The sequence below is a fragment of the Suricata suricatta genome, chromosome 3, assembly GCF_006229205.1.
Source record: "Suricata suricatta isolate VVHF042 chromosome 3, meerkat_22Aug2017_6uvM2_HiC, whole genome shotgun sequence".
NCBI lineage: Eukaryota > Metazoa > Chordata > Mammalia > Carnivora > Herpestidae > Suricata > Suricata suricatta.
The window spans coordinates 121664688-121690821 of record NC_043702.1 but is presented as its reverse complement, the minus strand read 5'-3'; the positions used below and the strand labels follow the sequence as shown (position 1 = coordinate 121690821).

General features: G+C 35.6%; 1 protein-coding gene across 7 annotated transcripts in view; it reads right to left on the bottom strand.

Moving 5' to 3' along the window:
• The window catches only part of DNM3 (dynamin 3), a 561021-nt gene that overhangs the window by 242551 nt on the left and 292336 nt on the right, over positions 1 to 26134 (bottom strand). For all 7 annotated transcript variants that reach the window (XM_029935046.1, XM_029935043.1, XM_029935044.1 and 4 more), the window contains one exon: positions 16817 to 16930. In XM_029935046.1, coding sequence (XP_029790906.1) covers positions 16817 to 16930 — 114 coding nt within the window. The remainder of the gene's footprint in view (positions 1 to 16816; positions 16931 to 26134) is intronic.

Here is a 26134-nt window from a genome sequence, read left to right as displayed (position 1 = left end):
AAATACTTAAGAATAACTTAATGAGGCTAGTTTTTAATTGTTGAAATTAATAATACAAAGACCTAAAAACTTACTTGAATAAGGACTGTAGTAGAACTTTTAACCTCCCAGGACTGATCCATTTTGCTTCAAAGCAAAGAATATTGGCTATTTTTACAATGCTATCTGAATAGCGCTTTCTTGAAAATTTACATACATGATACACATCCCAGGAATAGTAAAATCTAACAATAAAAGAAGAGGCTGCCAAGTTTTTGCCCACCAGACAATGCAAATGGGACTGACCCAGAAAAGAGCGCCAACCCATAACTCAGTGAGTCAGCAACTGATTAAGTCGCAGAATAGAAGAAACCTCTGTCTTTGGATATATCTATGTCACATTTTTTTTGAAATCCAAAAATGGCTGATAATTGCTGGTCAGCTGAGACCTCATGCCTATATTTTACAATGCTTCTATTTCTCTGAGCATTAAAAATGATAAGGTACTTTGTCTAGAAACCCACTGATAAAAAAGGAATTTGTAAACGAAGGCAAAGTTTTCTTTGGTCAGTTTCCAGCTATCCTGGAGGTGAAGGGGGATGGGTGGGGAAGGTGGGAGGGAGGAAAACCCTTAAGCTGAATGAAATCCCAATAGAGAGAATAATAGAGAAAGTCTGGGTTGCAATATGATCCTTGCTGAACTTTAAAGGTGGGTCTCTTAAAGAAAGTTCTGGAAAAATGTAACTGCCTCACCCCTAATTCCCTCAACCCCCATTTATATCTACCCCCAAACAATTCTATATAATGAAAACATCTGTTCTATAGGCTTTTATGGAAAAGTGGATGTGATCCCTTTTGTCCTCCTTTAAATTTTTTAAAATTACAGTGACTCCTGAATAAATCCTTTTCTAAATAACAGATTTTGCAACAGTTCAAAATTATCACACGTTCTCTTTTGTGACACATTTTATTAAAAAAGATTCCCCAAGTTATCTTTTGTCAAAACAATTTACTTTTTTAATGACCCTTTTGATCATCCCAAAACTGGTATAAAGAACAGATAACCTTTTATTTATTATTCATGGTTTTTAGTTAAAATATAAAAAGCATGGATAAATTTAGTTGTTGTCTCCACTTAGATGATATAGTAAAGTCTTCCTTTGTTTTTTCTATTGTGACTTGGAAGCTTCCATATTAATTATTTTTAATAGAACAAGAGATATTTAAAACCTATATAGTTTCTTTTGCATAAAAAAATGAAAAAAAAACTATTAGGTAATTACGGAAGCTTATTTTCTCAAAAAAATATTTTTACTATTTCAAGTAATTACTAAAGAAGAAAGATAGCTATAAAGGGCTTTGGTTTTTGTTTTTGTTTTTGTTTACTCTGGGGAAATGACAGAATTTCATAATTTGCTTTCATTTCGTGTATATTTAATTTAAATGTCTGTCTTCACATTAAATCGCCTTTTTGTTTGGAAGAAACTAGTCACGATTGGTCGCCCACCGACTTTCTCCCTAGGATGACTTTTAATCTGGGGACAGAGGGGACTCGGTTATGTCCTTGGCAAAAATACAGGAAAAGGAACATAAGAATTAATCTGTAAGGGGTAGCAGAGGAGTGCCTGCAAGTGCTTGGTGGAGTCCTGACAACCCATTTTTGATGCAAATTTTTAACAAAGGAAAAGGAATCATACTTACTTTTAAATTGCATGAGCTAAATTAAAGATCAAAAGTAAAAGCTCACTTCACTGCTGCTGACTGAAGGCCAGGACGGAGTTTACGCAGAGGTATATATTCCAGCACGTATACACACATATCGTAAAATAACCATATCTGTTTCCAAGGTAATAGAACAATGTTTAACTGTATTTTGATATTACTTTATAAGGAGATATACAAATATTTTAGAGGTCATGGGATCTATTCCAGAGGAAACTAACCAACAGTGACATCTTCAAGTAAAACTACCCCTGGATATGATGGTAAGTATTAAAATTAAACATTGTACATTATCAGAAAAAGAAAAATGTTGGCAGGGCCTGTCCAAACTGCAGTTCATAGAACCTGAGTAGTTATTTTTTGTTTTAGTACGTGAATGACTGGTAAGTTAGGCTAGGTACTGGGTTAAAAGGAAAACTTTTTCTAGTATCTAAAAGAAAGGAAATTCAGGGCCTTAGCCTCAATTCCATCAATTCTTCATTGAAAGAGGATCAAGATAAAACAGTTTATATTTTCAAACCTCACTCCCTCTTTTAAGCCACAGATCTCAAAATCAAAGAAAATTTGTTTACAATAGGACAAAATTTCACACTGATCACTTTCTTGCAATAAGTCAACAGGTTTAACATCCTTCCTGCTTGGCATTTCTGTCTTTGGCCCAGATAATGTGTTTATGTTTTTAAAAGACCAAAATATACAGTCTACCCCCACTTCTCGCCTTACAGACCACCCAAGTTTTTCTCGCTGTGGGAAAAAGTTTGGGCATAAAACTTCTAATGAAAGAATTTTTTTCTTTTTTCTTTTTAAAGAAATTTAAAAAAATAGAATACAACTTGATAATGAGAAAAAAGTTCACTCATCCACCAGTGTCCATCCTTACTAAAGAGAAGACAAAGCTTTCAATTTCTCTCCAAGAGATATTTTTTCTATAAAAACAACCCATTTTCCTCTTTTCTAAGGAGAATATCCCACCCATAACAATAATGTCCAAATAATAATTAAGCGACCACACTCACAAATCCCAACTTAAAATAACTAGAAGGTCAGGCTTTAACCTGAGAGGAGACAGGAAATTGTCTTCAGTGAAGACAGAAACTTTCTTACTTGGTTTCTTCTCTTTTTACTTTAGTGTGCTCCAAATTATGTAGATAGAAATATTTATCCATTTTTGAAAGTTTCTTATTAAAAAGCTTTATCAGTTTTAATAAATAGAGATGACAAACTAAATTAAGGAAAATAATTAAATATTCATTTTGAATTTCCTGACCTATCGTGACAGCCAGTTTCCTGAAGTTGCTTTGGTTTAATTTTGCTATAAAGGATTTAGAAACTAATTCTTTCACTGCATTTTCCCCCTTAAGATAATAAATAGAAGACAAAAGAAAATAAGGGGTAACAACTATAATAAAAAATACATGTTATAATAATAATGTAAATAGCTCTTTTATATTTCAGCTAGTATTTTAAGTGATAGTGAATTTATAGTCATTCTATTTGGAAGATTGAAAAAAAGTCTTAAATATTTTTTTCAGCCTTTCATCTTTTCAACAAGATTAAAGACAGGTTGAAGCTCTATGAAGTGTGCATATGTCACATACTTACTATAAATAATAATAGTTTAAAAATCTATTAGAAACATAAATTATCCAAAAATCTTATGAATAGATATTTTTCAGCAAGATTTATTTCCTCCCTGAAAAGAAATTATGGTTTTTCAGGCTCAAATATTTTTGGATATCTTGGTTTAATATAACTGTTTCAATATTAAAACATAACATATAAACTCACAAATATTTCTTTCTATTTTTTCAGGTTGCATGCATCATTCCTTTAATTGAGCAGAGTTAACTGGATCAAATTATTTATGGGAGAGAGAGGGAAAGCTGTAAAGAATTACAGTAATTTTTAATTTCCACCAATACACTCTTTGTAAGTGAATCACTCTAAATATTTTCTGTTACAATGAATGCAGCAATAATAACAAAATAGTTTCTCACAAGGTATTTGTTTTTACATACAGCTGACCTTGTAAATAGCAGCCAAGTTTACTGACGTTTGGATTCTGTCAGGGAAAAAAAAAGTTCTCTACTCAGATTGATGACCAGAAGCAGAACCAGACATTTATTTTCTTGAAATCAAATAAGTGAGAAATTTCACTTATCAACTCTTTGTTAAAATTGTACCATATCTAATTAATGCATAAAAGTTTAGATGTGTAGAAACTGTAATTTTTTCAGTCTCTAAAAACATTTTCCTCTCTGTAAAGTTTCTACTTGCTATTTTCTCAGAATTTTATAATGAAAGGGAAATAACAAACTATTTGTTTTCTTTAAAACTCTTTGAAAAAAAATTCCAAAGTACATACTACTTGGACAACAAGGTTTTATTTTGTTTTTGAAGAAATCCCACTTACTGGAATTTTGACTATATAACTATTTTGGTTTTTAAAGGGCAAAGGAACTTGTGAATTGATCATTTATATTAAAATAGCCAGTAGAATTATTCTTGAGTCATCAGAATTAAATTTTCTATGTGTTTAACACCATTAGCTCTTTCTTATACAAATTATAAGAAAATCTCCCAAAGGATCTGGTTTTACTTTTTTGTATATGAAACGAGGTTTCATTTTCTGTGTTTAAGGTACTATTTCGTAACTACATTGTACTACCAATGTCCAAAACACATTCTGAACATCACTGTGTGTAACAACTTTTAGTTTATACCCTTTGGATTCCTGGCATGGCGGTGTAGTTAATTAGGAGGAGAAGAAGCACTTAAGCTCACAACTGCTTTTTATTTGGTTTTCACATCCATACTTAAAAACTTTACATTAAAGAGAATATGAGAAATTTAAATAAGTTCCTGTGGCTTTATGGAGTACTGGCAAAAATACATTCCATTGTAAAATCCCACTCTCAAAGCATCAGATACCAAAGTTGGCTGGTTGAATTGCCAGATACATTAGGCTCATTAATTATTTTGAAAATGGCTGCCGTTTCCATGTAAGTGACAAGTTTCTTTTTCATGGGCTCTGGTACTTATCTACTACAAGAAACATGTATAAACATAGTCTTTATCTTTAACTTCAGTATTAAAAAATGCAGACTTTTTGTGAAGAGGAAAAACATCTGGTTCAATTACTCTGAACTCTGACTGCATGTGGGCCAGTAACAATAATCTGAATTGGACTTAAGAATAAACCTTATATTTAATCTTTTGTTTTGTTTTTCCTTAAAATTTCGATGTGAGTTTTCTGTTACGTCAATTACCCATGTTAGCACATTTGGAACAAATGTAAAAGTGTACATTCTGAATAAAGTCAAAGTCTAACTTGTTTTAGTTCCATAATGTTGTAATGTTTAATTCTATTGTGTGTTTTTCTCCCTTTGCCCTGACCCTCCAAAATCACCAAATCTGGAAAGCAGACTGATTGTATCTGCCCATGAGCAAAGGAAGCCCGAAGGAACCAAGGGCCTGGCTGGACGGAGTTGTCATGTGACTGCCTGTCTACACTTGCTGTGCAGAACATCCGCTCACCTGTACAGCAGGCACAGACAGGCAGTCACACGACAACCCAGCCTGAATGACAACCAGCCATTGAAAGAAAGCAGCCCTCACACCATAGCATCTACACCAAGAGCTACAACCAAAATGAGGGGCGCGGGGGCCTGGGGTTTTAATCTGTTGGTTTAATACTTAATTCGTATGTATTATTATTATATTTTGATTCGAATATTGAAACCCACCCAAAGAAAAGTGAGTGGTGCCTATGAAATATAATAAAACCCATTTCTGAAAATATTCCTGTGCTTTCTATAGTTCTCTTTTCCTAACTGTTGTCAGTCCATTGCTACCCTTGACATTTATTGTACACAGCTTTGCAGCACCCCATAATCAATATGACAAAACAATGTAACTTCAGTCTGATGCTTGACAGAGAGTAAATGATTCTAATAATCCTACTCCAAAAACTAAGTTTAGTTTTCCATATCATGACTTTTTAAGAGAGAGAAGGAGGAAAGAAAAAGAAGAAGAGGGAAGAGACAATGTTCCAGGGGATCATGTATTTTGAGTTAATAAACTCTACCAGTTTGGGTCTGGGCAAAACATAATGAAAAGAGTATTTCCAACATAATGTTCATAAAATAGTTGCTTCTCCTCTGCTGATATAAAGAAAATTGAAATTGAAGCTCTGATATTCCCAAGTGTCGTGGCACATAAAGATTTATTACTGTTCCTTGTTTAATTGAGAAGGAGATTACACTACAGTTTGAAAGGTGGAATTTACCAGACCAATGCGCATTCACTTGCAGTACGGATCCCATTCACTATGAATTCTGAAACTCTTGAGATGTTCAGGCAATTCAATTATTTTCAGAAAGAGCAAGGAAAGGGATTAATGGTAATGCAATATTTTACCATATCTTTTGAGGAGATGTCAAAACTTCAGTTTATACACTGTGAACTGGAGTGAAATGATCAGGGTTGTCTTATGTCTCTGAATGTTTCAAATACTGCTGAGCAACAAGGTGGGAGACAGATAAAATTAGAAAATGGTTAACTTTGATTTGGTTCACTAAAATGTTTTTAATTTCAGTTTTTAAAATTAATTTCATTTTCATTAGATTCTAGTCAAACTTTTTTAAATGTAGCACAAGGCTACATACAATTTTTTTTAATTCAACTAAATATTTCATGTATATATTTTAGACTAAAAATCTTTATATTCAGCTATTTCATTTTTAAAATAAAAGATGTAGTCTTAAGGCTAAAAACCCTACGATGTTAAAAATTTACAGGATTTTGTGCTATTTTACTAAACATGACACTATAGTTTCTTAAAAAAGTGAAAAAAGTGGCCAAATATATGAAGTAAAAATATAATTAAGGCTAAATTCTTGCATTTAGTAATCTGCCCTTAGGAAATAGGTCATCTGCAAAATATACTTCTGCCAAACACATTGAGCAATGAAGGTTTTTACCTTAAATGAAAGTGCTATTACTAGCAAATAAAGTACAAAACAATAGTTGACAAAATGTAAAATATAAACAGGAAGATGATAAAAAAATGTCTCACAAAATATTTACATGTTACTGCCCAATTTGAAGTGTTTGATATGACCAGCAGTAAATGGCGAGAGGACTCCACATCTGGAACACTCCACTGGACCCTCGCAAGGCAGTCCCAGGACAATGCTTGGGACATCTCCACACGACACCATAGCAGGTCAGAACATAAAGAAGACTGTTCCATTCCAGCAAACTCCAAAGGGAAAGCTAGAAGCCAGCGGAGTCATCCAGCATAACATTTCAAATAATATTCCCTTAAAAATTGAGGTAAATATTTTAGTTTTATATTTCAGGCTTTCAAAAAATGCCTTAAGGAAGGAAAGAACGTTATACTTATTTAAATTCATTAAATGAAGCACGTTTAAAAATTTTACTCTCCTGGTAAAGAGTAATATTGTTCTTTTAGAATAAACTTTTGAGTGGGATAAAAAATACATTTAGGGGAGTGGGTTTGGGTCTATTAAATATGTTTAATAAATTAGAAATAGAATTCACCATTATGAGTTGTTATATATATTTTTCAAAATTATAAATCTTTGGATAATGCCAAAGTGTGGAAATGTTTGTATGAAATGATCATACATTAAAAAGCATATTTTATGTATGTGAAAAAGCACAGCTAAAATCATGAAGAATTTTAAGTAACATAAATGTTTTAAAGTTCAATATTTATTGGGACTTCTTTTTTGGGTAAGGAAATACCTAAGTTTTAGCTAACTAAAACAACTCAGCAAGGAATGTGACTAGAGGTCACAGAGTTCATCCTGACCTCCTCATCTCGGGGATCACACAGATGTAGAGAAAACCGGCAATCTTGAAAGTCTAAATGAAAATGGAAAGAACTGAAGATTTCTATGACTTCTTGGTCTCACGACTTTGGCCATCCAGGGATATAGCTGTCATTTTGTTTTCTGTTTTCTAAGTTACATTTGTCATCTGTTACAGCTACATAATAAAAACAATACTAAGTAATGATCCCTATAAAGGAATTATATAATCTCTTTATCAAGCTATCCAAATACTTCAACCCACAAAAGTGAAGCCTGTAATTTTTTAAGGGTCCAAAGAATGTTCTTTTTTTTTTAAGTAGTTTATTGTCAAATTAGTTTCCATACAACACCCAGTGCTCTTCCCCACAAGTGCCCTCCTCCATCACCACCACCTCTTTTCCCCCCTCCCTCTGCCCCTTCAACCCTCAGTTCATTTTCAGCATTTAACAGTCTCTCAAGTTTTGCGTCCCTCTCTCTCCCCAACTCTCTTTCCCTCTTCCCCTCCCCCTGGGTCCTCCATTAGGTTTCTCCTGTTCTCCTGTTAGACCTATGAGTGCAAACATATGGTATCTGTCTTCTCTGCCTGACTTATTTTGCTTAGCATGACACCCTCGAGGTCCACCCACTTTCCTACAAATGGCCATATTTCATTCTTTCTCATTGCCATGTAGTACTCCATTGTATATATATACCACATCTTCTTGATCCACTCATCAGGTGATGGACATTTAGGCTCTTTCCATGTTTTGGCTATTGTTGACAGTGCTGCTATGAACATTGGGGTACATGTGCTCCTATGCATCAGCACTTCTGTATCCCTTGGGTAAATCCCTAGCAGTGCTATTGCTTCTTTTTTCAATGCAGATTTTGGATTTTCTTCAATAATATATGGTTAACACATTTTCATTGGGAATACTTCTGTTGAATTACCCTAGCTTCCTTGAGTATTCCGTTATAATTTTAATCTTCATGTTAGATGATATAAATGGAATAAATACTGTCTATATGCTACCATTATATATAAATTAGCAATCCCCTTCAGAGATTTTAACTATCATTCATACATTTCTCATTGACATTAAGAGGAAAATGGCTTTTTTCCCTGTTATCAGAATACTCTATTTTTCTAAAATTCATATTTTATACATATTTTAAATAAAAGCCATCATTTTTCCAGATTTGATTTTAAAGTATTTTTTAAATTTTATAACATTTATTTTTGAGAGAGAGAGAGTGACTGGGGGAGAGGTAGAGACAGGGGGAGACACAGAGTCTAAAGCAGCATCCTGGCTCTGAGCTGTCATCACAGAGGCTGACACGGGGCTCGAACCCACGGACTGTAAGTTCATGACCTGAGCCAAAGTTAATATAAAACTATCTAAACCCCAAATCTTTTTTGAAATGATACTTTCTATTTAAAATTTTGTTTAACGTTTATTTATTTATTTTGAGAGAGACAGAGCGTGAGCAGGGGAGGAACAGAGAAAGAAGAAGAGAGAGAATCCCAAGCAGACTCCATGCTGCCAGTGCAGAGCCCCACACAGGGCTCAAACCCACGAACTGTGAGATCACGACCTGAGCAAATACCAAGAGCTGGATGCTTACCCAACCTAGCCACCCAAGCGCCCCACTTTCTATTTTTATTCTACACCCAGCCCCTTCCTAAATCATTTCTAAGAATTGTACAATATAGTTGTTTTAAACTAACACTGGGAAATTTTTTTGCTTCTTAAATGATTTCAGTTCAGAAAGCTTGATAGTCAGAGGAAGAAAAAAATCCATTAACCTTCAATGATGAAAACTGAGAAAATTTTAAGACAACTTATTCTAAATTCTAAGTTTACCCTGTAATTAAATAATTGAGTTTAGGTAACTGAGATAACAGGACATGATGAATTATTAGGTTGTACTAAATAAATATTATTGATTTGCTCAATTACATCTTCACTCAACCGATATTTACTGTCATTTGTCAGTGCCATGTTCATGGCTGGTAGAACAGTAAATAAGACAATGGCTCCTGGTCTCAAGAGGCTTACAAGTTAGCAGGAACTTAAATACTTAACCAATACATATCATGTGTGAGGAGTTGTCAATTTTGACCACCTGAAATAATCTCTTAAATCTATCCACTTCTATCAATTTTCATCAGTCCACTCCAGCCCAAGGTACTATTATCTCTGACATAGTCCATAGCCATACCTTCCTAACAACTCCCCAACCCAGCTTTGTACTCCTCCAATCTATTCTTTACAAGTCAACCAAAAGGATCTGTAAAAAAATCAAATCTTATTATGTGACTTTCCAGCTTAAAAACTTTAAGGCTTCTCATCATTCTTAGGGTCAAAATCATTAATCTTTATAGAGTTCCTTTCTCTCTTTATTCCAGTAACACTGGCCTTAATTTCTTAAATTCAGCAGGTTCAATCTTGCCTCAAGGGATTAACATCAACCTCTGAATACCCAATTCAATGTCTCCCCCAATGTTGTAATCACCATCCCAGACACCCTTTCTTTAAAAAAATTTTTTTAACAGTTTTTCATTTTTGAGAGAGAGAGAGAGTGTGAGTGGAAGAGGAATGGAGAGAGGGAGACACAGAATCGGAAGCAGGCTCCAGGCTCTGAGCTGTCAGCACGAAGCCCAAAGCTGGGCTCGAACCCACCAGCAGTGAGATCATGACCTGAGCAGAAGGATCATGACCTGAGCAGAAGTCTGACGCTTAACCAACTGAGCCATCCAGGCACCCCTCCCAGACACCCTTTAAGTCAAGCACATCACTGGATTTATTTTCTTCATAACTTGTAATCTATATCTGATAGGTTTCCCTGTTGTTTTGTTTATATGTTTTCTTTCCTGGTAAATATCCTTCATGAGGGCAGGTATCATGGATTCCTTGCTAACCATTTTATCCTTAGTGACTAAAGGATAGACTCTAGTGCATAAGTGGTGTTCAGAAAATGTTTGTTAGGAAATGTTCAGGCAATTAAGAGCACAGCACCAACATTGAGTAGCTTGCTAAATTACTCATTCTCTTTGTGTCTCAGTCTTCATCTCTTAAATGGGGAATGTAAATAAAATACTGACTTAGCTCAGTGCTTGGGACACCATAAATACTCAATAAATGTTAACCATTATGATGATAATGATCATCATCAAGATTATCATTCAGATTGAAAGCTGACCTTCACGCCTTAAGGCAGGTAGAATAATAGTGGAATACTATTTACAACCACAATTAGTGTCAAACTAGGGAGCATCTTGCTACTTAGAGGTCCATTTGGTTTGGTTCAGCATTTAGACTGGTTTGGATATGGAAAAATGAGGCTTGAACAAAGGCTGAACAAGATTCTAAGAAGAGCTGAATGGTTATCTATAACAGAGGGAGAAGCACCTTGAGTTTGGGGCAATCCATTATTAACAGCATTGAGGGAAGAAATAGGAGGAGAGACAGAAAGTGAGAAGCCAATGTTTGTCCATGGTCTGGGCCAGCACAAGGTTAGAGCAGCCAGTGACATATCCAAGTGGGGTGTCCACTGGTTAAAAACTGTTGTCCATAGAGGTATCTAATATTCTGTTGGAGGTTGTTTGAATTGCTGTATTGCTTCCCTAAATCCTTAGTAAAGTTAAGTACTAAAGATATCCTTATGTTATTATTTTGACAAAATCAAAGGATCTAAGTATCATCTATCCCAACCAAATTCAAGGGCATATATGTGGACACACAAGCCTCCATGTCCAAACTATCCCTACCCCCATAAACAGACCCTCCTTGACAGGTTACACACACTGGCAGAATGCCCTGGGGATGATGAAACCAGGAAAAGCCTACGAGCCCCCTAGAAAAGAGCCCAGGGCCTCCTGTGTAGGAAACTTCCAAGTCTAGTGAACTAGAACATGATCTCGAAGGACAGCCAAGTTTGAGCAAATTCCCTTGGTGATTAGTTATAAACTGTCTAACCTGTATAAAGATGGTTTATTTCTTTTTGTGTTACAGAAAGCCCCAATCTTAGAGTGATGTTAAAGGATAACATAGAGTCAGAGAGATAGATTAATTATGCCTACTATAACCACATTGTATTATAAAGACTCTTTGAAGATAACATGTGGGAAAAAACATTGTCTCGGACACAGGTGGAAACCTCTCTGTTAAGCTCATTTATCAGTAACATTACAAATAACATTATTATAATATAGAGTAATGATTCAAAAAGTGAAGTCCACAAGATGCTTGAGAGTGTTCGTGAATCCATCTAAAATTCAGGGGTAGGGTAGATAGATCTGTTCAGCATAGGAAGAGTGTAGGAAAAATGTTGGGGACTTACCGTTACAGTCATGCCAACTCTAGCTTGAAATTATTACACAGGGTCACCATGTTCTTGCCTCTGCCAGCTTGGATAGGAAATCACATGCTTTTGTATCAGATCCAATTCTTGGCTGAGGTGTAAGAGACTCACTGAAGAAATGGTATCTGAGTTCCCTCTAAGAAACTGAACCTTACCGTTCTCTGCTTAAATAAATAAATAAAACAAAACCCAGATATCATACATCTTATCTCTTAATATGAAATGACAAAAAAATTAAAAATGAGAAGACGAGAGTCAAAGAATGGCTTTACAGGGGAAGGCACTGTTGTTACCTGCAATGGCAAGCATAAATATATAAATGTGATACCTAAAAGTTTATAAAAGTATGTATTAATAGGTGATTTCTTAGAATCCTAGAAAATCTCTTTCAGGTGATTTGGTCAGCAAAGGTCCCCAATAAGTGAAAAGAAAAGAATTGAAGCCCAGAGAAGCCTGACTTGTTCCAACACTGGCATTAACCATTGCAAATCCATATCCTTCATACCTCACTGCTTTCATTATACCAAGCATATGGTCATATGGTCTATAAGGGTCTTTTGTTCAATTAATGTAATCCTGGAAAAAGTTTGAGTCATTGTTATTCATCTCATATATATTTAAGTCATTTATATGATTACAAACTTGTCATATGTTAAATAAAATCATACCTGTAGCATATGGCATAATATGCTATTTATTCAACAGCCAATTAGATATAATGAAAACACACCAGTCTAATTACACAAGAAAGCAGGAAGATGGCAGAACACAAAAAAATATGATAATCCTCTAAGAAAATCTGAGTATAAATTTGTCATTGAATAAATGAATGAATGTATAACTAACATAAGGATATTTACTGTGTCACATTTGCTTGACTAAGAAAGATAAACTGTCATGTAACAGGATTTACAAGCATGTAGATGCTGATGTGGGTATAGAGAGAGACTGTGGGAACAAACAAGCATTTAATTTACCAACAAACTGACTCCAAAAGTTGAGTTAGAATTCAAGCTTATTTTCACAAAGAAATATTCTAAATTGGGGGTTTTTGATGTTGCCCAAAGAAGCATGTTCAAGCCACATGTAGTTGAAGGATGTCAATAAGACTTTTATGGAATCTAAGTATCATTTAAAACACTGCTGCCAAGAATATATATATATAAAAACAGGGAGGGGGATGAAACATAAGAGACTCATAAATACAGAGAACAAACAGAAGGTTACAGGAGCAGTTTTGGAGAAGGGATGGGCATTAATGAATCTACTCCTGAAATTACTGTTGCACTATATGCTAACTAACTTGGATGTAAATTAAAAAATAATAAATTAAAAAAATTTTTAATGTATAAAACACTACTGCTGTAAGATGGTACAAAGTCAAGAAGCCAGAGACTCATCACTACTTCTAAGTCCTATCCCCCTGATGTTTCTTCTTGACCTCCTTTCCTCATACTGTCCCTTCCAGCCACTGTTCCCAGCTGACACTAATAACTATTTGTTGAATAGAAGCAGAAAGCAAGGAACAGTGCTGTACCCTCCCTTTAACCCTGACAGCAAGCTCAAAGGTGTTCTGCAATGGTAGGAAACTCTTACAAGATCAATAAAGCTGAGTAGAGGGTGACAATGGTGGTGGCCAAGGAATGGTAAGGTGGGAATGAATGAGAAGGGCTCCAGTGGAAAAAGGCTCTGCCCCACTGACACAAACAACTTAAAGACAGAGGCTGTTTGTGAGTTAGGCATTAATATTTTGAAATTTTTTTATGTTGTTTCTGGAGCAGAGTTCTAACAGTAGCTAATAGCCGCAGTGTGGCTACATGTGGCCTACCAATTTGCCACCCTGCACTCAAGAGCTCCTCTCAAGCCACCCAGTATAAGCCACCATATTCTCTCACCTGGACCATTGCTACAGTCTCCTAGCTAGCTGGTCTCCCTTCTTCCATTCTTACCACTCCTCTCCTTCCACATATACATTCCACTCCACACATTATGCCCAACTCAGCAGCCAGAGTGGTCTTTCTAAAACATAAATTCAATCATGTTACATCCCATTGGAACAAGCCAATAGTTCTCAATTATCCTTGAAATAAAATCCAAATTAGGAGGTGCCTGGGTGGTTGAGTTGGTTAAGTATCCGACTTCAGCTCAGGTCATGATCTCATGGTCTGTGGGTTCCAGCCCCACCTTGGGCTCTGTGCTAACAGCTCAGAGCCTGGAGCCTGATTTGGATTCTGTGTGTCTCTCTCTCTCTGTCCTTCCCCTGCTCATGCCCTCTCTCTCTCTCTCAAAAATAAACATTAAAATTTAAAAAATCCAAATTAGTGGATGGAGTCTGATAAGATCCCCTCCACTGGTACCTCTGATTTTATTTCCTACCTCTCTCTCTCATGCTATCACATTCCAGCCACAGGATTCCTGTTGGCTCCCATCCAGGGGAAATGAGAATGGCATTATATTTATGGTTCCCTCTTCCTGGAATGTTCTTCAACAAAATTTTCTACACAGCTCATCATTCCAGCCTCTAATCTGATATTGCTTCCTCCCAAACACCCAATCTAAAGGTTTTTCCCCCATCACTTTTTAGCTCACTGCCCCATTTTATTTTCTTCAGAGCACTTACTATTGCATTATTTAGTCTATTTGTTCATTCCACAGAGCAGCAACTTTGTCATTTTCTCTTTCTGAAATCATCTAAACTAAGAAAACAATCCTTTCCTAAACTTTCTTCATCCAAATCACTCCACTGTATTTCAAGGGTCATTCCCATTCGGCCGCCCCATGCCCCAATTCCCTCCAATATATACCTTTAATGAAATGGTCTCCAGCTCTCAGTTAATATTATAACTGCACACATGTGTTTTCTATTTGTTGTAAGCAAATGCTTATGAGGGAGCTTCAGCAGCAGAGATTCTTATCTTGAGTTTATAGAGGAACGGAAGGGATGACCACTGATCATTAGCTCACAAAGCTCTCAAAGATTCTTCTTTCTTATGGGGTACATCATGTGCCTTCCAATGGCCTTGTTTCAGTGCCCATACAGTGAAGCAAGAGAACCCCAAAGCCATATTTCAACATCAGTAGCTAATCCTATTATCTTCAGAGGCCCTCATACTAATACCCAGAAAAAAGTCAATGCCAATATGCCTGGAACTTGTCTAAATAAAACCTCTGTGGGATGAAGTTGATCTGGACAACTCCAGCATCTCTGGGATTCTTGCCTACATTTGTGGTTGAAGATATGAGCTCTGAAGCCAGATAGCCTGAGTTTGAATTTCTGTTTTGCCACCAACTAGCTATGTGACCTTGAGAAGCTAGTTATCCTCACAAACATCAAGTATTCTGCAATAAGGGAAACTGAGCCCTTACAGAAATGATTTTTTGAATAGTTGGGGTTTTTGTTTGTCTAACAGTTTTCTCTGAAAAATAGGGATAATAATAGCACCTATCCTTAGTGTTACAATGTGGACAGCATGAGTCAATTAATCTATATAAAACACTAGCTATTATTATTATTATGAATCCTCAGCAAAATCTTTTGCTTTCCCCAGAATAACTGATAAAAGCTTCCAAACCAATATGAATTTAAATGTACATAAATAATCCTCTGAGTCCTTGGAAACAAAATGTTCCTAAGAGAAGATCTTTTAAGGCAAGTGAAGGAGAAGACACTCCATTGACTGATTTTTCTATCTAGACAAGCCGCTCAGAGCTCCTGAAGGTGTGGTCTTTGAACATGAGAGCTTCCCATTGAATGACAAGGATATCCGAGCAGCCAGCATAGGAAAGAAACCATAGCTAATCCTCAGACTCTTACAATAACCACTCCATGTTTGACTGAAGTCAGTGAAATATATGACATAAAAAAATTTTTAAAGCTTTTATGTAAAAGTGTTTTTGTACATTTCTATAAGATTTTATTCCCTTACTGAAAACTTAGTGGCCATCAACCGATCATTACTATTGTGCACAAAGCATTTACAAAGCAGAAAGAACCATATAAGACATGAAACTTTAACTCCAACAATGGACAAAAGCACCTTGTAGGACTTTCAAAAAAGTACCAAGCCATGACTGGAAGGACTTTTACCTCTGAAATACAAGCCCGTTATAGCCAAACAAAATTGATACAATCTCACCTGTAAATAGCTTTGAAAATCACAAAGTATTCTTATTTAATGTTTGTATACTGCATTATAAGCATGAAAAATAGCTCAGGTCAGACCAGAGCTCTTAAAATTTCCAAAGCATAGTTTAATTTCATCATGATCTCCCAAATTTAGCAGTATCATTTTATAGCACTCTAATGGCTCCAAAAGATTTATATGATTTTTTGTACTTTTACAGCTACCAGACTTAAATGAGTGGTAAGTCACAGGGCCAAAATTATTAACATCTAACATGAGCCAGAGACCAGAATTATCATAATTCATGCTTTTATACAGATCTCAAATGTTCAAAGAACAAAATTCATACAAACAATTACCTGAAGCTTGCTCAAAGACTAATGATTTGGACATTTTAGAAAGTCTGCCATTTGAAACATGTCACAGAAACAATTCCAAAATTCTTTATTAACTCTGTATCAGTGCTATGAATTTCATTCTTAAGATGCTCTATATCCCTGGGTCTTTTAACACATTATTTAATGAAAATTGTCCCTATATCAGTATCTTGCCATTATTACAAAGAAGGAAATTTCCAATTACTGACCCCTAATTCCATTTCTTCAGGTTAACAAACATGTGACTATGCCAAAAAAATAAAAGAAGTTTGAGGGAAATGTTACAAACTTAAAAATCTATGTGGAAAAATCAAGCTATGGCTTCCTGAAAAAGAACCATTCGTGTCTTGAAATTGTATATCCCAATAATATCAATGAATTTGAAATTGGAAACACTTTAGTAAAATAATTGCCAATCTCTGTGACTTACCTCGTCATCTTTGTACCAGGACAAGCTTTCAGCAGTAAGGACGAACCAGTATCCCTTTGAGCCTCCTTTCATGATGCCGATGTTGCTGATGGTGAGCCATCCCTTGCGAATCACCTACAAGAGAGCACAGAACGGCAGAGATGTTTAGTTTAATATGAACCAATGGAGAGCATTAGTCTTCTAATTAAGTGGAGTTAAAAACAAGATATAAACTGCAATAAGAACAAGATGGTTTCCATAAAGCTCAACCTCTATTAAGCTATTTAAGACCATTTATCTTCCCAAACTACAGATAACCGAGGGAAATCTCTCCCATCAGACAAAATTAAAATTGCAGACTTATATGGATGGTGGAAGCAAAGCAACTGAAACAGACAGGAATTAAATGAGGCAGACTAATAGGATTGTGCTGAGCCTATTTATGGCACTGCTGCTGTAATTAAAACATATTTAGTTGATTGGGTGACCAATAATAAACTCTCCATGCCCACTGTCTCTCTCCCCCTCCCAGTCCACTGGCCCATTTGTTTGCCTGCTTTGCTTCTCATTAGGATTTCTATCAGAGATTGGCCACCAAATGGCAAAAAGAAGAAACTCAGGTCAGCCAATTAGTTCCTTGGCTGAACACTCTGAATAAAAGTGAATGAGGTTGGAGAAAGCCGAAACAATAAGCAAAAGCTAAAAGTTTGGGACTTCTTAAGTCTAGATTTATCCTTCTACCTCTGGTTGTTATTTGTCATGCTAAAAAACATGTAACATCTTCATAAAAATCTTTAAACAGCTTTTAAATTTTAAAACATTAATAACAGATTATAGTTCTGATAGAAATAATTATAAATGACATTTAAGTGAAAACCTAACCTTTCCTGAGTTGCAAAGTTAAATTCTGTTTTTCCACATGGCACAGATGACCGTCTTCCCTATGCCAGACTGTTTTGTTGTCAGAGAACCAAAAATTAAACACTGTATGGAATTATATGATACTGCTCTCAATATTAAGAATCATCCTAATCCTAAATTAATCAATATCCTAGAGACCCTGAAATATTTTTTTAAAAGTTGCTTATTTAATGACTAGCAAGTGTCAGTTCCTAACTGAAGAAGAATTACCTGAATAATTTGATTTTTTTTTAATTATTGGTAAGCTTTCTTGCTAAAGAATAAAAATCAATCCTAGGGAAAACTGTGAAATAAGCCAAAGTTGTTATTCTTGATCTTCGAGACTCTCTCCAAATTCTCAGTCCTTGCTACTCTTGATTCCCTGTTTCAGCTTTCCCAGGTGTCCATTCTCCTGTCTAAGTCTAATGTTCTTAACTTCCATAGATCTCTTCACAGAATCTTACTCTCTCTCTGACTAAGGCAGTTCTCTCAATTGTTCAAAATTACTCCAGCCTCTTATTCTCTACTTCAGAAAGAAGGAAACAATATTTCTCAAAGTATGGTTTCTATCCACTCTAGTATAACTATTGGTATGTTTTCTAAAACATAATGCTTGGGCCACCACCAGTCTGAATGAATCAGAATATATACATATAAAACTCAGAAGTCTAATTTAAACATGTGTCCAACATGAAATGATGCTCAGCGTCACTCATCATCAGGGAAATACAAATCAAAACCACACTGAGATACTACATCATGCAGGTCAGAGTGGCTAAAATGAACAAATCAGGACACTATAGATGCTGGCAAGGTTGTGGAGAAACGGGCAACCCCCTGCACTGTTGGTGGGAATGTAAACTGGTGCAGCCGCTCTGGAAAACAGTGTGGAGGTTTCTCAAAAATTTAACAATAGAACTCCCCTATGACCCAGCAATAGCACTGCTAGGAATTTATCCAAGGGATACAGAAGTGCTGGTGCATAGGGGCACATGTACCCCAATGTTCACAGCAGCACTGTCAACAATAGCCAAATCATGGAAAGAGCCTAAATGTCCATCAACTGATGAACAGATCAAGAAGATGTGGCTTATCTATACAATGGAATACTACATGGCAATGAGAAAGAATGAAATCTGGCCATTTGTAGCAACATGGATGGAACTCGAGGGTGTTATGGTAAGGGAAATAAGTCAGGCAGAGAAGGACAGACACCATATGTTTTCACTCATAAGTGGCATAAGAGACCCTTAACAAAGGACCATGGGGGAGGGAAAGGAAAAAAAATAGTTGGGGAGAGGGAGGGAGTCAAACCATGAGAGACTCCTGAACAGTGAGAACAAACTGAGGGCTGAGGGGAAAGTAGGAGAGGGGAAGGGCGGTGATGGGCATGGAGGAGAGCACTTGTTGGGATGGGCAATGTGTGTTATATGGAAACCAACTTGACAATAAACAATAAAAGAAAAATAAATAAATAAATAATAAATAAATAAATAAATAAACATGTGTCCAAGGTGATTATCATTCATGGTGAAGTTTGATGGCCATTGCTTGTAACACATATAATCATATCTTCACTCTGCTAGAGCAAGTAATCTCCTCTAATTTCCAGTAAGAAGAGAGTAGTCAAATTATTTCACACTAACATTGTTATCGACCCTATGAGGTTCTTACAAATAGCATACTAACCACAGTACTAAAATAAAAGTATACTTTCACGTATCTTTCAATAGAATGAAAGTCCTTCAGAGACTCTATAAATTGCAACAAGCAAATCACTACTTCACTCCTGGTAGAACAGGTTGGCTCCAATAAGGAGAGCCATGAATGTAGTTCAATGAACATTTCTAAAGAACCTATCATATATCAAAAAGAAAAAATATGATGATGCCACAGTCCCTGCCTTCATAAATTTTACAGTTTAGTAGGGAAGGCAGACCCATAAAGATTTAATTTCAATCTAATGTACAATAAGAAATGTACATCAAGCAAGAGAAGGGGCACTTGACAAAATTAGGAAGTTGTCATAGTCTTTCTTTGAAGAAATGGTACCTTAGAAGAGCCTGGAAGAGAAACAGGATATCAGGTTAGGAAGTACAGTAAAACCTTGGATTGTAAGTAATTTATTCTGCAAGTATTCTGGAAGATAAGCAAACATTTCTAATAAATTTTAACTTGATAAATGACCAGTGTCTTGCAATATGGGTAGTACATGGTGCTAAATGTCACATGATCATAACTGAGCCAATGGTTCTTTTCTCTCTCTCTCTCTCTCTCTCACTGTGGGACTGTGATTGATCATCTCCCATGCTCAGATGCTCAGTCTCAGGCCATGGTGTTTGGCAGAAATTGGTGATTTTTCAGAACATTGGAAGGTGCCCAGAACTGTCACTAGTGTATTTTTTGTCACTTCAAAAAACCTATGGACAGTCCTTTGTTTTTCTGTATAAGAGTAAGCTTAGGAATACTTTGCTTCCTTCTAGGTCAGGCTGCCTGCAGATATAGACCTTTTCTCTGCTGTCTGATTGCCAGTTACATTAAATACAATATATGACAAGAGTTTATTAATACTGTACTGTAGTCAACATCTGTGCAAGCATATACAATGGCCCCCATGCAGGAAAAGGTGGAAAAGAAAGGTGATAAGGAGATGAGTACAGAGGAAGGAAATCATTGAGCAGTACCAACCAAATGTGAGTAACCAAATTTGCAAGATTATATAAGAAGTTTATATCTGCACCTTGTCTGCAGAGGAAGGGGAGAAAAAGATGAGGTTAGGGAGATGTGCAAAATTTTGCAGACAAGCACCACCAGAATAGGGCTGGAGCCCGCTAGCAATGAACTTGTTTAACGACAATGCAAAGTCACATTTCTGCGAAATCCTCTAAAGGTGGCAAAAGCAAGTGTCATTGGATAGGTTCCTTGTTAAAGCTTCATGAAAAAAAGATTCCACTGAATCAATAGACAGTAGTAATTCCATTAGTGATAGCAAAAGTTGTCCTACATAATAACCCTCCTTTCTCTTGTCTCCTTCATACCAGCCATGAAGGTTTTCAAAGGTAAGTGCAGGTTAAGTTACTTTTCTTTATATTTTGTTTTTTTTTATTACTTTGTATTATATTACAGTATTGTAACCATTTCTATGTGAATATTTTTGGGTTGTGAAATGAATCTTCTCAGTTTCCATTATTTCTTATGGGGAAGTCTGCTTTGATACATAAATGCTTGGGATTACAAGCATGTTTCTGGAATAAATTATGCTCACACACCAAGGTTTTACTGTAATTTGTTTGTCTGTATGAAGAACAAACAGGAACTAAGTACAAAAGAGCCACCTAAAACAGAAAATGTGTGGTGGGGTTGGGGAAACAGGTTGGGTAAAGTCAGAGTGGATCCAGTTCCATGAGGCTCTAAATTTTAGTGATCTCACTCCCCCTGACAGTACTAAAACAAACTTTAAGTACACATATAAATTTATTTTAAATTATATATGCCCATTGTATTAAATATTATGTACATCATATAGAAATATACAGAGAAATTTGAAAGTCTGCATGAAGATAAAATCAATTATATTAAAAGTTTTTTATTTTGTGGGGAAAATGTATTTTATAACTTACATTTCCATTTTATTATCACTTCTCAGAAATACAGAGCAAGGGTGCTGGCATCAATATGTCTACTAAATGCTAATAAGTTTGAATTATTTTCTTACTTTCTAGATAAAAGTACACATAAGTAGATATTCTACTGTATCCTCCATTCAAGTGGATTTTGCACACCCTCCAAGACAGAGAAACTAGATTATGTAACCTATTGCAATAACTCAAATGAGAAATGACCAAGGTGTAAACTAAAGCTATGATATGGTAAGGATGAAAATAAATAAACTTATTGGAGAAATACCTATTAGATAAAATCAAGAGGACTTATAACAAGATAAAGGCAAGATTAGTGAATGTAAAGACTCTAGAACTGCACTTTATAGTAGCCACGCGTGGTCACTAGGCCCTAGTGTTCAATTCAGGTGTTCAAGAAGTATAAAACGCAACCTGAATTTTGAGAACTTAGTATCAAAAAAACAAGAAAACAAAAAGCAAAATACTTCATAAATATGATAAATGACTTATCATATATTGAAATAATATTACATTGAATATGTTAGGTTAAATAAAACTGGTTTTTAGTATTAATTCCACTGTTTCATTTTATTTTATTTAAAATTTTTTTTAATGTTTATCACTTTTTGAGAGAGAGACAGAAACAGAATGTGAGTTGGGGAGGGGCAGAGAGAGAAGGAGACACAGAATCTAAAGAAGGCTCCAGGCTCTAAACTATCAGCACAGAGCATGATGCAGGGCTCTACCTCACAAACCACGAGATCATGACCTGAGCTGAAGTTGGATACTTAACTGACTGAACCACCCAGGCACTCCTCATTTTATTTTTTAATGTGGCTGTCGTACATATGTAATTTATGTCATTACACATGTAATTTAAACTTCTACATTATATTTTACATTATATTTTTATTGGACATTGTGCTGTTCTAAAATGATTTTGAAACTCTTGGACTACCAACTTATAAGGAACAGAGAAGAACCAAGTTTTGGAAAGTAGAGGAGTTAATGATGAATTCAGCCAACACCATCTTGAATTTGAGGTACCTATAGAAAATACACATAGAAGGGACATGACCTCTGAAGTAAAATGGCAATGTTAGGACTAGAAATGAAGACTTGCAAGTCCTACATATGGATATAAATATAGAAATGGATATATATATATAGATATATCAGTTAAAACTTTGAGTGAAATAGCAGTGGCTGACAGTGGAATCCTGGGGAAATATCAACATTTAAGAGGTGGTCAGAAAAGAGCCTGAAAAGGAATGTCAGAGAAATAATAGCAATAAGGTCATGGAAGCCAAAGGCAATGAGAACTTCAGGGACAGGGTAGTTGGAAGTGTCAAACTCAACACAGAGAGGGATGTGTAAAGTGCAATGCAGTTGCAGTGCAGTGGTAGATCAGAGTTCATTGGGTTCAAAGGTGAATGGGAAGTAAAAACTAGAGACAATAATTGAAAAGAGATCTATCCAGAGGAGGACGAAAGACAGTTAAAATCAGACACAGGAGCAAAGAAGATGATGGCATTGTTGCTGCTACTTTTTTGTTGTTTTGGATTTTCTCTTTTTAGTATTGTCAAGTATTGAGCATATTTATTGGTTGAGGAGAAATAACAGTATAGAATACAAGACTGGTGATACAAAAAAAAAACAATACAAGGATAAAGAAGAGGAGTGAAGCATAAAGAGTTCAGAAAGGGACTGTCCTTGGACAGAAATGGGCCTACCTCATCTTGTGAACCTGGAGAGGATGGGAGAGTAAGGGAAGATGTATGTCCTTTGTGAGAAAAAGAGCAGAAAGTTTCGGAAGGTTATATTTGATCTTCCCTTTTCTCCTTATAAGAGCAGAGACTAAATTATCTGCAGGAGAGTGAGGGTGAGAAGTTGAAAAGATGGCTTACTGAGAGCATGAAACAATTCATCAGTAATTGAAAGAAAATGAACATAACAAGAGTTAGGAAAAAAGAATGTTGACAAAACAAAACATTTACAGAACTCTTAAAAGATAACATAGGAGAAAAAATCTAGGTAACTTTGGGTATAGTGATACCTTCCTAGATACAGCACCAAAGACATAACCCATGAAGTAAATAATTGATAAGCTGGAATCATTAAAAGTAAAAAACTTCTGCTCTGCAAAAGACAATATCAAGAGAATTAGGAGACAAGTCACAGATTGGGAGAAAATATTTGCAAAAGACCTATATGATAAAGGACAGTTATCTAAAATATACAAAGAACTCTTACAACTCAATCAGCACACAACCTGATTAAAAAATGGGCCAAAGACTTTAACACATGCCTCATACAGAAGGCAAATAAACATACAGAAAGATCTTCCATATCATGCCATCAGGGAAATGCAAATACAAACAATGAGGTACCACCACACACCTAATAAAATGCCCCCAATCCAGAAAAGTAATAACACCAAATGAAGAATATGGAACAACAGGAATTCTCATACATTTGTTGGTAGGAATGCAAAATGGTACAGCCACTTTGGAAAACAGTTTGGCACTCTCTTCTTACCCTGTGATCCAGAAATCGCGATCCCTGGTATTCACCAAAAGGAGTTGAAAACTTATGTACATACATGCATGTTTATAGCAGCTTTATTCATAATTGCCAAAACTTGTAAGTAATTGAGATATCCTTCAATAGATGACTGGACAAACACTCCATGGTACATCTAGATGCTGGACTATTTTTCAGCACTAAAAAGAAATGAGCTATCAAGCCATGAAAAGACAAAAAAAAAAAAAACTGAGATGCATATTACCAAGTAAAATAAGCCAATCTAAAAAGGCTATATAGTATATGATTTCAACTATAGAATATTCTGGAAAAGGCAAAAATATGGAGACTATAAAACAAAATCAGTGGTTCTCAGAAATGAGGGTAGGGGTGGGGGAAGTGATGAATAGGCAGAACACAGAGGAATTTTAGGGCTAAAACTAATTTGTGTGCCATTATAATGAAGGATATATAACATTATGCCTTTTTCTAGACCCATACAATGTACAACTGTAAGAGTGAACCCTAAGGTAACTATGTATTTTGGGTGATGATGTGTCAATATACATTCATCCCTGGTTTAAAAAAATTTGGGTGAGTTATATTGGTCATAGAGGAGGCTACAGATATGTGTGGGCAGAGGGTGTATGAAAAATCTCTGTACCTTGACTCCATTTTGTTGTAAACCTAAAAGTTCTCTAAAAATTTAAATTTCTTGGGACGCCTGGGTGGCTCAGTCAGTTAGCTGTCTGACTCTCAGGTAGTAGTCACAAGGTTTGAGAGTTCAGACCCCATATTGGGCTCTGCACTAACAGTGCAGAGTCTACTTGGGATTCTCTCTCTCTGCCTCTACCCCACTCATGCTCACTCTCTCTCAAAATAAATAAATTTAAAAAAATTAAAACAAATATAAATAAATATTTAAAATTTTAAAAATAAAAGTTAAACAATAAATTCTTTTTAAAAATGGTGGAAAGCTGAGAATGAAGGCCATAGATTGCAGGGATATAATGGGCATAGTTGCACTATTGTCGCCAGCAGTGTTCTGCACACTAGAAGTAGAAAAGGAGACCATAAATGGAAATTGATCCAGGGTTCTGAATTTTTAAGTCCATGTAATCTAAATACATGGTGTAAAGATGTTGAAGATTTGGGACAAGGGACTACTTCAGGTGATCATCCATTCAGTCTAGGCCAGTTAGAGAAATGAGACCAGGAGGGGGGTCTAATAGAAAGATAGAAAGTAAAAAGATGAAAGAGATTGGAGTTCTAAGGAGGTTTAAAAAAATGCGCACACTATGTGAGTGAAGACAAGAATCGAGTTTTGGGGATTGAAGACAATGTTAAGTGATAACCTGCCTGATATGACTGGCACCAGTGGATTAATCTCTCAAGGATGCACCACTATTTCTACAAGTACTGAACGTTATAGTTAAATGGGATACTTAGAAAACATGATTTGGTCCAGTGTATATATTCAATTGTGCTATGTGGAAATTATGAGTTACTAATAACAGTTAAAATGAAATTTGCAAAGAATTGACAAAAAGCATTAGATACTACATTCTATGAAATGATGGTCATTTGCACTGCAATAGGCTTTTTCATTTGGAGAAAAAAACAAAAGAGAGAGAGAATGACAGCTAGCATGTGAATGCACATGGCCCACATCCCTTCACAGACACCCATGGAAGTGTGCTCAGTACTGAGTGCTGTCGGCAAGTTAAGTTGCTGTCATAAAATATGTAAGAAGCTCTGCCAGCCTTTTCTGGAAAAGGAAAAAAAAAGGAAGCATATTTGCCACAAATGGGCTTTTTGTTTTCCCAATGACAGTTCAAAATAAGGATCAAGAAAAGGCAATTCCTAACATACTCTTTCACAAAAGAAATGAGTGGTAAGAGAAATAATGAAATCAAGGTAAAGCAGCAGAATAAGATAGGAAAAGGCAAGCATTCAAGAAAACTAGTCAGAATATAAGAGGTAAGAATGTGAGGGCAAAAAGAAAAATAAGGGAGAAATAGAGGAGGAAGACTAAATAAAATTATAACATTTGAAATGAATGACAAGACAAATGGGGTTGATTGTAGAGAAAGATATTAATTTTACATTCAAATTTAAAATTATGAAAAAAAATCCCCCAACATTCAGTAGAATAGCCAGTTACAGCCTCTTGGTATTTGAACATAAAATTCTGTTTTGAGTGTCCACGTTAACAAGAGCAAGAAGGCTCCTGAGTACATGACTTGAAGGGGCCTTCAGAGCTAAAAGGGCATGATCATATTTGTAAGGCTTGAAG